This window comes from Peromyscus californicus, unplaced genomic scaffold, assembly GCF_007827085.1.
Source record: "Peromyscus californicus insignis strain IS unplaced genomic scaffold, ASM782708v3 Scaffold_9__1_contigs__length_137607984, whole genome shotgun sequence".
NCBI lineage: Eukaryota > Metazoa > Chordata > Mammalia > Rodentia > Cricetidae > Peromyscus > Peromyscus californicus.
The window spans coordinates 39,816,619-39,828,797 of record NW_026294617.1 but is presented as its reverse complement, the minus strand read 5'-3'; the positions used below and the strand labels follow the sequence as shown (position 1 = coordinate 39,828,797).

At 39.1% G+C, this 12,179-nt stretch overlaps 1 protein-coding gene across 18 annotated transcripts in view; it reads right to left on the bottom strand.

Annotated features, from left to right (window-relative positions):
- The window catches only part of Mbnl1 (muscleblind like splicing regulator 1), a 172,795-nt gene that overhangs the window by 29,983 nt on the left and 130,633 nt on the right, over window positions 1-12,179 (bottom strand). For 14 of the 18 annotated variants that reach the window (XM_052731944.1, XM_052731957.1, XM_052731943.1 and 11 more), the window contains 2 exons: window positions 3,803-3,973; window positions 2,745-2,855 (listed from right to left, as the gene is read on the bottom strand). In XM_052731944.1, the coding sequence (XP_052587904.1) occupies window positions 2,745-2,855; window positions 3,803-3,973 (282 nt within the window). The remainder of the gene's footprint in view (window positions 1-2,744; window positions 2,856-3,802; window positions 3,974-12,179) is intronic. The other 4 variants (XM_052731948.1, XM_052731950.1, XM_052731952.1 and 1 more) reach the window with 1 other exon arrangement.

The window sequence follows — 12,179 nt, the reverse complement described above, 5'->3', positions numbered from 1 at the left end:
CACCCCACTGCCAAGAAACACTGGGAACATGAAAGGGTGGCAAAGGCAAGGGGACAAGGGAATCACTGCAACTGGAGACAAGACCTGAATCTGAGAACTCTGGATTGCTCACACACACATCAGATCCACTGACTCTCTACACAGGCTATGTGTCCCAAAGTGCCTGAGGAACACCTGCTCCTGAAACTCTGGATAGTTCCTGCTAACCCAGGTCCCAAGTAAAGCAGATGCAGGAACATTAATGGAACTCCTGAGCTTGTGTTCAATTCTTGGTACCCACTGATTACACAGATCTCTTTGCAATGCAGAGAGCTTGGAGGAAAAGCTCTCTAAGAATGTAATTCTGGGGCCTAAAGACATATCAGGTGCCTCCAGGTTGTCACCCAGAGGATACATTTCAGCATCAGTTAGATTGTATGCCAATTTCTCATTAGATCACAGCTGCCAGCTATGATGTGGCACTTATGAAAGAACACAGTTTTTTTTTTAAACTAATGCTATAATCTCATTTATTTTTAAAGATCATAGATGATAAACAAGTAAAAATGATGATTTATATTTTTATTAAGAATTGTAATGCCAAGTAGAGTTAATGCCAAAAAAAAAATCTATAATTCATTGTGTGAACTTTCAAGGAATTAGACATACATAGAATTCCATTTCTTACATCCAACTCCCTTTTTTACTAGTCCTGTGAAACGGGAATGATGTCTATACCATTATAAAGACTTTCTAGATAATATATTTAATGTTTTATCTCCATATTGAAGATCAAAGAGCTTAAATAGCCAAAGATCCAGAGTAGCAAGATAGTCTGTTCATTATATGCTTTTACCACATGAGCTCTGCATCAGCAAGGCTTGGTTGAAATTTTGACTTTGCCAACTGACTAGCTGTGTGTGCAGCATGAGCCGCATAGGCGACCTCTCTGAACATCTGGGCCTTCATCTCTAAACCTGAGATAATGTTACCTACCTCACAGGAAAGTTGTGAGAAAGGTATATATGGAAGTGCTAAGCACACTAGATGCCCTCAAGCTATTAATTTGTTTCTAAAATGTTACTTAATTGGTATACTGCATGGCACTCTAATGAAAGCAGGAAAGTCTCCTATAAATTCTTGCATTACCCAAGTTACCAGCACTGTGTCATGGTCTGAGGGTACAGTGGCTGTCGGCCTAACAGTCATCTCACCTGCCTTGGAAATATGCTGCTGACAAGTGCTGACCACTGTAGCCCATTGGAAGCTGTCATGTCTGGCTTATACCCTGGCTCTGAGTTATAATTCCTTCTATTTTCGGGGTGGAGAAACCACTATGAACCTCTGTCTGAATTACAGATGACTGGGCAACTCCTTCCTTCCTTCCATTTCTGTCAGTTATGGACCTCTCCTACATGAGACATAATCCTGGATACTTCTACGCTTGCTTTCATTCTGTCCCATTCTCTCTCCCCTCGTTGTTCATACTAAGTTTGGGGGCTTAACTGGTTGAGCCCTGAGAACTATAATATTGTCATTTATTGATTGCAATCTTTGTCTCTCCTTATAGGCTTCTGAAATCCCAATGCTCCAATGCTGGGGATCTGCTCACAGAATCTCCACTTTCATACCACTACTGCCCGACCTGTGTGTCCATGTTTTACTATATCCCCAAACGCTGCCATGTGTGTTCAGAGCCACAGTTCTCTATGTTAGCGACAAGGCAGCTTATAGCTCAGTTGTATTCACTATAAGTATCCCAAATTAAAGTCCCAGAAAGCAGTTGGTTATGACTATCCCATTTATTTCTGTATCATTATCCTCATCAAAACAAGGCTGACTACAAAGAAGATCAAAAAGTCTCAGGTGGGGTTGTGAAGGCAAATTTCCTGGATTACAGCCTTCTCTACAGTCATTATAGTAAAAATGCTTTAGGTTTGAATAATTAAAATAATTTCAATACTTATTATAAAAACATCATCCTAAATAGAGACTTTTCAACTATGGTTTCACAATACCTTTGCAGAGGGTAATTCCCACTGAAATATAATGATGTGAGGGGAAAATTAACATAAAGCCTGTGCTCATAACTAATACAGATAATTACTTTATCTAAGCAGAAAATTTTCTAACAAAAGTATCAGAAATCTAAGTACTGATGGTTTCAGAAATCTATGATTTAGTGACTATGTAAAACACATATGCCACTAGCATTTCAAAAAGAATAAAAGTCTTTGTCAGTTTGTCCCAGAGCTAAGTATAGATGACCTTGAATCAGCCTTGAGAATAGGAATTAAGGACAAGGTCAGGAGATGGCCCAAGACATCATAGAGAGCATCTCAGGGCCATGGTGGGGAGTGTCCTCTTCCATCCCAGACCTACACTTGCCCATCTCAGAAGTGTTCTGGGTCACAGAGACCTCAGAACATCAGTAAGTATGATTTACAAGTTTAAGTGGAAAGAGGACTTCAAATCTAGGAGGAACAACCTTAAACAAGTGGCTAGTAAGTAGAAACTACCTCAGATCTTTGAAACCATACATGAGGGCCAAGTGCAAGAGAGTATTTTTGCCCTGTATTTTCTGGAAGAAAGAATGATTCAACATTTTTAACCAAATGAAAATATTTATGTTATCACAATATAGACATATAAAAATAGAAGATGCCATAAAAATAAAGATATCACATTTTAACTGAGCCCCCAATAATGTAATAAAATAAAAATCAGATTAAAATGATAGAGAATTAATTATAATATTCTCTCACCTCGACTGTACAGTATTGATAATTGGTATCACTGCCGGTGTAATATGGGGATCCCTCCCACCTCGAATTGCAATCCCCCCCTCTTTTTTGGAATGATTGTTGCATTAAGTTCTAAGAGAGAATAATAATTACATTGAGTTCAGGGATTAAAATGTATTAGAAAAAAAATCAGTTAGCACGCATGCTATAATTAACAAACTAGAAAAATGTGTTTTCATGACCTTATAATACATTAATAATATGTTAGTGATAAATTACTGTCAGACATTATTCGGATCACTACAAATTTCAGCATATGTTAAGTAATTCAGGATTTCTGTACTATAATTAACATTCAAACAAACATTAACTATGGCATAAACAAGATTATTAAAGTCATTTACCACATGCACATCAACAATCTAAACACTTAAAGAGGTATGTGTATCCATAAGCAAGTTACCCCCACACACAGCTAGGAAAATATTAAATATCTGTAATGACTCGTATATTATCAAATCTAGCTATTTGCAAAGGCTCTTGGAGTTATGATTAGTTCTTTTCAGATAAGACTTTCAAGCCTGTGGTTATGACTCACCACTGTGAAAAATTGTCTAGGCTTTGTGAATACAAAGTAATTTCAAGTTAAGGTTTTACAAGGTCTCCTTTTTTGAAAAAGAAAACTACAGGGATTCTCTTCAAGGAGGGAAGAAAGGGAGAAATAGCCTCAAAATCAAAGACTATTATATATACATCTTCTTTCTTGTTTTTAAGTAAAACATCATTATTACCTTTAAAGGTAATACAGAATATATCTTAACTAAACCGATTCTGATGACTATTTTAACAAATATCAGGTTAACACCTGAAAGCTAAATGATTCACTTTGAAAAGAGTGTTAGGAGAAGTAATGCTAGACAGTAAATGGCCAAAGTCCTTTGGCACGAAGGTGAGTAACTTCACAGGGTGAAAAGACCAGGCAATTGCCACTGCTGGTGGGTTCACACACAGTCATCGCTTCAGCACAGGCACAGAGCACTTGGCCACACAAACAGGGAGGGGGCTGAAAGTGTGCTCACCACGGGCTGCAATGGGGCACCAGGCATCATGGCATTGGCTAGCTGCATCTGCTGGGCCAACATGGCCATGTTCTTCTGCTGAATCAAGTTATTTCGTCCATTTATCTCCAACTGTGTTTTTAAGTGTGGGGGCGGATGAAGATATTTGCAGTTCTCCCTGGAGCAACGACCCTAAAAGATAAAAGAAGCAAGCTCCATTGTTAAATAGAATAAAACTAGTAAATTGTAGAAATAATAAGGGAATAAGCCATCTAAATCTATGAGTTTTTCATAAAATTTATCATTTATACCATTTTTTACACATTAAGAAAAAGTAATGAATTCAACCACAAATGTGTTATCAAAATGAGGATTTAAGACATTTGAAAAGCTCAAAAGCTGCGGGAAGTTCCTTCAATGTAATAATTTCAGTGATATTATTTCCAGTTTAAAAGTCTATAATTACAAAATAAGTCTAAAGCACAGAGCATCAACTAAAAAACCTTGAATGCTGGCCACAACGTTTTCTCCCTTAAAATCATGAAATCATGGAGCGACTCATGAAAGCTTATCACTGGTATTTTATGTAGACTGAATTCAAACACATTACCTTAGAGGACTCAAAGAACATTGTTTCTTCAGGAAATGCCTCTAAATGAACCCCATAACAAATAAAATGAGAACTGCTACTGAGCTTTCAAAACCTCCATGCATTAGGAATTTTATGGCTGAAAAGAGAACTACCATGTTCTCACAGCAATAGAGATTCAAAGATAATCAAATATGGATTGAGAAAGGAGCCTTTAACCTTTGAAAGATAATACTGTCCCATGACCCCAAACCATGAAAATAATTGGAGGTGGATATGCTCACCCCACAAAGAACTGACAATGGAAAAAAAACAGAAACAGAATACATCACAAAAAACTTAATAACTGTAAATATGCATTTATCCTGGAATTATTCATCAGAAGCATTTATTAAAGATTATAATATGCCATATTGTGGGGAAAATTTTAATCATATTGACTGATACATCTCAACAACTACTTAACAACTACAACTAAATTGACAATTCTTTCACCAGTGAATCTATTCAGAGTTGCTTGTTTGTTCATAAGATACCACAAAGATTCATCTGTCCATAACCTTCTTTACCCTTATTTTGACCTACAAGAAAGTAAATCCTGGTTAATCTTACTTTGCATAAATTAACTCTGAAAACTGATGCTTATGATAAAACTGCCACAATCATAAGTCAAATGCTCCATTTAGGTTTTATCCTTTAAGATTTTTTAGGACAAGTCTCTACACTGTGTTAATACAGGACATTGCCTGTGAGTTTAGGACTGTGAGTAGTCTATAGCTGCCTTAGTCTTTCTCAGGTCCAAAGGAAATTCCACTCCCCCAAACTCTGGCCCCTGTTCCCCTCAACCGAAGGAGCCAGTCTTCACCATTGTCAGAAGGGACAAATGGCCATCTGTGCTATCTATTAGCATACCAAAAGGATGCTGGCCTCCAGGCTCTCTCATTGCACAACTACCTGTGGCTTTTCTCAGCTCCTCTGAGCCCAGGCCCTATCCTAAACTTCTCCGGCCTGTGGGCTTCAGCTTTTTGGTCTAGCATGCTCTTTGCTCTCGCACTTCTGTCCCTCTCTTGTCTTCCTCTCTCAGTCTCCTCTTACCCCTCTTTCTTGGTCTCCTTTGCCCACACTCTCTTGGTCTTCCTCTCTCACTTCCCATCCTCATTATGGCCAAGTCCAGTCTGCTGACCATGTTTAATCTACTACTTTCTGGCTCTGCTCTGGATTCTCCCAGATACCTCTGGCTGTACCCTCCCTTCTATCTATAGTAAAAATCTTCCCCTCAACCACACCTTGGAGCAGTCACATCTTCAATTTATCCCAAACCCTAGTTTATAAGTCATCAGCTGGGCAAATGGTCTAAGACACTAAGTTCTTTCATTCTTGAGCTCTTGGTTCAGCACAGCATGCTTAGAAACATATCACTCTTACACAACCTAATGGCACACCAAACAAGAAAAATGCAACACTGACTGGAGGTGAAATTTTACATTTTCTGCTACTTATGGCTCTTGATAGGTCCAGAAAATTGAATACAAAAAAGAACTTCTGGTTCTCCATATCCCCACCTCTTATTAATATTATTATTATTATCCCATTATTATTTACTAAAGCTGAACTGAAGTGTAAAAAGAATGGTATGTCCACCCTGATGATTCAGTTCCAGTCAGGTGACTGGTCAGTTTCTTTGGTTCCATAAATAGCACAAACGAAGCTTGGTCCTGAATCAGATGAATACTAACACATTTTCTTTTCCCTTGGTGCTCCTTTTTAGTACCTTCCTTGATCACACATCACCAAGGAACTCTATCTATGAGCTTGGATTGAAATAATAGAAAGGAATTTTATGTGCTGGTCATAAATTCTGCATCAGTACATCCTTTCAAACTTAAAAAAATATTTATTATATGCCACAGCATGCTTATAGAGACCAAAGAACAACTTGTGAGAGTCAGTTCTCTCCTTCCATCATATGAGGTCTGGGGATAAAAACACTCAGGTTGTCAGGCTTGAAAATAAACACCTATACCTGCTGAGCCATTTTGCTAGTCCATCATCTTGAAATTTAGAAGCTCAGACACATGGCTTCCTTCCTGTGTTTACTGTAGCTAATCTGGGGAAAAGGCATCACTTGACTACAGTTCTTACCTGTTACGTAGTTTTATTGTCTTGGTCCCTCAATTTCAAAAGGCTGTGGGTATGTTTTAAACAGGACATTCCTGTTCATCCTCTCTGTCCTGTGACTTTTCCTGGGGAGACTTGAACAGATGTCTACTCATTCCAGATAGAGAAGTAGCAGACTAAAGTAAGGATTCCACCAAAGTTCAAGTTGGTGAAGCAATGCATTTACTGGGGTTACTTACAGGAGCATGAGTGAGGGTTATTTCTAGTGCCTGTGACCACAAGATGGGTCCAGGTGTGTGTGTGTGTGTGTGTGTGTACAGGTGTGTGTGTGTGAGAGATGTGTATGTGGTATACGTGTGTATGTCTGTGATATGTATATGTGGTGGGCTTGTCGTGAGTGTGTGTGTGTGTGTGTGTGTGTGTGTGTGTGTGTGTGTGTGTGTACAAGCTCCTGAGCACTACGGTGCCCCTTGTCTACTTTACCTTATCTTTTGAATCAATGTCTCTCACTGGGTCTGGAGGACACTTACCAGCTAGACTTGCTGGCCAGGCAGCTGAGGAATTCTCCTTTCCTCCCTCCCTCCCTCCCAGCACTGTGACTACAGGTAAGCAAAGCCTTGTCCAGCTTTCCATGCAGTGCTGACGAGTCAAACTCGGGTCCTCACGCATGTCCTGCAGGCCCACTGAGCCAAGTTCCCAGCCCATAAAATATACTGGTATTTGGTTTCACAGACACATGTAGCTGTACCTATGTTGTAACTGTACAAAGATGGCTTTAAACAGTGGCTTTGCTACTCGGTTGTGTGACTTCATGGAATTCAGGGAACTCTATGCGGCATGTCTTCTTATCCGAATAACCACAGCAGTCTCTCTGCCGTTGTGATAAGGGAAGCTGAGGAGAGCTCAGGACGGCTTTCTACATGATAACTGGCAGAGTGGACCATCAATAACTGAATACTGTCCTCCCTTTCCTTAAAAATTTCAAGTAAGAACAAAATGGCTCACTTAGCACTGCATCTTTAAAAAGAACTAAAAATAATACAGGCTCCCTGGAGAGCAGTCAGTGCTCTTAACCACTGAGCCACCTCTCTAGCCCCTCAGAATGGATAAAATCTTTCTTAATAAAGAAAAAGTAAAGAAGGAAACGAAAACAGGCACCAAACCCAGGGACAATGCATGCCAATCATCAACAACGAAGAGCCTGTGCCTCCCTTAACCATCGCCCACAAAGAAAGAAATCTACTGGACTCCATCTGGTCCTGGGGGGCTTTGTGTCTCCATTTGGTGATTCCAGTGCAGTCTTATTTTCAGATCACCACCCAACTGAATGCAACCATCAAACTCACAAGTTCTGACATTACAATTCATTCATTCTGAACTTAAGGATAAGCTCCTTCAGCTTTAAAAATTACAATCAACTCTGTGACCAAAAGAAGGGAGATTTCATGTTTCTTCTTTTAATCCTCAACCTTACAACTCAAGAAAACACATTTAAAAATCATTGTAGGGGTGTGTAAATGTCGTGAATTCACCAAGTATATGGATGTGATTCATGATGCGAGTACATGGAGAGAAGATGTAGAACATGGTGAGTGTCAGGCAGCCAGCAAGATAGAAAGGATAAAACTGAGTGAGCCAAGGGACAGGAATTCATTAAAATGTGAACGCTGTTCCTGGGGGATTTTTCATATTGATTTTAAAAACCTACTAAATAATTAAAAATAAAACAGCATTTTAGTTAGAAGGTGGGTAAATTTGATAAGATCAGAAAAAGGTAAAAATTTTATTTCTATTGTTTTTCATTAATCTGAAATAAAAGGATTACTATGATTTGTGTAGTCAGAGTCTAAAAAGACATAGTATCATGCTGTCAAACAATAATAATGCTGGGTAGAATGAAATTACCCAGTCAGATCCGAGTAGACTCTAGAATAAGGAGGTAATGAACACACTCTAGGGGTGCCACCTCAGAAGTCTTTTCCAGCTTCCTTCGGCAACACTGGATTCTAGTAAGGCTCTTCAAATCAACATTTTCCTTGTGACAACAGAGACACACAATGTTTCTGAAGTACTTTCTGGAGATGTTTACTGCACAGATCTTGGCCAGAAATCTGACTGTGAAACCAAGTGGCCGCCTACTGATACTTCTTACCATTTTTTTTCTCAAACAAGTACATATTTTCCCCAAAAAAGATTATTAATGGCACTGGTCACTAAGACATATGATTTCTCACTTCCATGAATGTTTTCTTATGAATCCACCTCATTGACTAGTTATTCTTCTATGGTACTCGTAATATATTATGTGACATTAACAGAGTTTAATATTTATTTTTGTTTGCCTACATGTATATATGTGCATTGTGTGTGCCTGGGGGCATGGAGACCCAAAATGGGGATCAGATCTCCTGGAACTGGAACTACAAACAATTTCCAGTACTCATGTGGGTACTGAAAACTGAATCTGGGCCCTCTGCAGAGCCACTGCTCCAGGCCCTAACGTATATTATAATTTTAAGTTCTAGCTTTTAGTAGTAGGGAATTTACAACAGTCTATATGAATTACTTTAAGAAAACTATATTTTGTCCAAACATTCCAACACTCATAAATAAATCCTTCAATTTGTTTTTTAAAGATGGTTGTGCATTCAATCAACAGCAGGAATCATTTTATGGGATTTTGCAAGTGTAGAGAAAAAAAATCAATGCAACTACAACAGTCTGAACTGTAGTTCATAAATGAGTATTTCTTTATAACTTACGATTTGCAAGAGTACCTGCACCCTAAAACAATATTGTAGGTTTTTCAACCTCAGCATTACTGGCAATGAAGGCCACACAGAATGTTGTTGTATGGGCTGTAGTACTACAGGGTGGCTGGGCTACACCAGGTCCCCATAACACTGTCATGCCCAGCTGTGGACAAGCAGTGGCTGTCACTGAGATGATTGCCAGGTGAGAGACAACCACTGACTTATAAGCAGTGGAATATAATGGAGGCTCTATTAGTCAGCTAAGGATGCCATAACAAAAATACCACAGTCTAGCGCATGTAAACAGAAATCCTTTTTCTGTTTTAGAAGCTAAAAACCCAAGATGAACGTTTATCCTATCCAGTTTTCAACCAGGACTCTCTTCACGGGCACCTTTGTTTTTGGATCCATATCACCTCCCTTACTGTGTATGGAAAGAGGAGAGAGAGAGGGAAGAAGGGAATGAAGGAGAAAGAGGGAGAGAGACAGGGAAGGAAGGAGACAGAGACATTGCTATTATAAGCTCTCTGGGATTCCTTCTTATAAGGACACTGATCCTGTTAGATCAGATTAGTCTTGTGGCTTCATTTAATCTTAGTTCTTCCCTTAAGAACCTCATTTACAAATATGCCCTGGGATTAAGACTTCAGTTTATTAGTTCTGCATGGACAGGGATACATATAACTAACAATAGGTGGTAATCTAAAGTTAACTCTATGTACTTTAAACATTTTGCCATTTTAAATGGAGGGGCTTAGTCTGGAAATTTCCTCAAACATAAAGTACTAACGTGGTACTGAGAAACTCGAAGGAAAAGGAGCAGGTGGCTGGCCAGTTATTCCTTCTCATTTAGTCAACTACCAACAGCTGCAAATTTTGAAAACTTCTAAAGTATGAGTAAATGAGTTTCAATATTTATCTATGTTCTTTAACGTTTCTATAAAAAGTCTAAAAGTTATTTACTAGAGGCTAGTAAGAAATGAATTATGTCCTAACTTCTTAAAATTAGTTTATCATAGATACGAAATACATATCCATTTGAAATAGGATGTGCTGGGAATTTAAGATTTCCTTTTTTCTGGTCCCATGACAAGTTCTTATTACACACAGCACACACAGCCTGTTGACTTTATAATTTATCATTACTTGAAAGAATACTGGCTCCATTTGCTATGCACTAACCTCCCTCCTCATCAATATCTAACTGGGTCACAAGTAGGAAATTTAGGTAATAGTTGTAGCTATTTAAAGAGCCATTTGCAGAACTCAATAGCTGTTCTAGGCACTACTTTGTAGAACATTCCTAAGGTTTGATGATGAAGATTCTTGTATACTAAAACCAATAGTGACATTTACAATATCCCAAAATACCCTCCTTGCTGACGCAGTATCGAGGCACTCTACCTCACTGGGATACTGTGGCTTTCCCAGAGTGCTCAGGCGCTCGCATTGCACAACTGCATTAATCATCTTGGAAAGGACAGAAGTGAAACTCTATACCTCTGCTCAGTGTTCTGAACTCATGAGCTTTGGGTTGGCTGCCTGAATGGTCGGGGGAGAAAGTGAAAAGGCAGCAAATCACAGACATTCTTGTGACAAAAATATCATGTCTCCTTTCAGTAGCTTCTGTTTGCAAGAGATCACATACACAGGCAACTGTGACAGCAGGTTACATCTGCACAGTCATCGTCAGAAATCCCGATCTATTTAGAATTACCTCTGGTGGCATGGAACACAAAGAAACTGTTTTGCTTTTCTCTTATACCTGTGCCATAGACACTAACATCGTGGACCTTTTTCCAGCACCATCAATGTTCTTGGTTCCACAGTCCTTGTGGACTCCCAAGATGGATCCGGTCTGTACCCGTGAACCAAAGGAAGAGTCTCAATGACCTTGTGAAGTCCAGTGACATTTGATAGGGGCCAGTACCATTAAACAGTCCAACATGTGTTGGCTGCTTTTTTATAGAGTCATAAAACTGGAGATGCCAGATCACTATATTTATATTCTCTTTTTCAATTCCTTCAATTATTTTTCAGCATAGTGACTATCAGACTTCTAAAACAATGGCCAAAACACTTGTGCCATTTTATGAGTTTCAAATCAAACCAGCTAATAATCCCAAAGCCCAATGTTTACATAAGAATCTTGGGCGGTGGGTCTGTAGGGTAGGTTTTCCAGCTGAAGAACACAAACGGCCTCATGAACAGTACACAACTCATCCCTGGGCCATTACTAGGTGGATTATAACATGGCGGAGATAAAAAGGAGGTAAACATAGATGAAATACACGCACACTTCTCATATCCATCTCTTAGAAGACTTACTAACACAGCTTTTTACAGACACATGCTAGCTCCTGGTCCATCTATAAACAAAACCTCCACCCTCTATCTTCCCCTCCTTAAAGCACTGATTTAAAACTGAAAGACTTACCATATTACAATAAAGGAATAATAAGGCTTACATGATGCTCCTGTGTGAAGCACTATGCCAAGCACATTATGGATGTTGATCACTTAATGCTCTGGCATTAGTTATTTTACAGTTTCTGTTACGTTTGCTGAAACGCAGGTGGCATATGTGGATTATATACTGAACTCAGCAGACCCCAGTCTACTCGCTGAGCTGCTGCTCCTAGCCACTGTACTAGGATACACATTCACACGAAGGGCATTGCCCTTGCTCATCTCCAAGTATGACTACTTAATCACTGACCTCTCACAATACAACCACACATGGCTCTAGCAAGAAGAGGTGAAAACGAAACGAAGGCTTCAACCTAGTTTGAGTTCTGCAAAGGAAACAAAATGTTCCAAGACGTATGCTACTAACTTTGGAAGTTAATCTACATAGTATTCCAAACTATAATGGAAAAATGAGCTATGCTTCTAAATTTCAGCTCATCTGTCAGGCTTGGCCCTTCCTTCCACATCA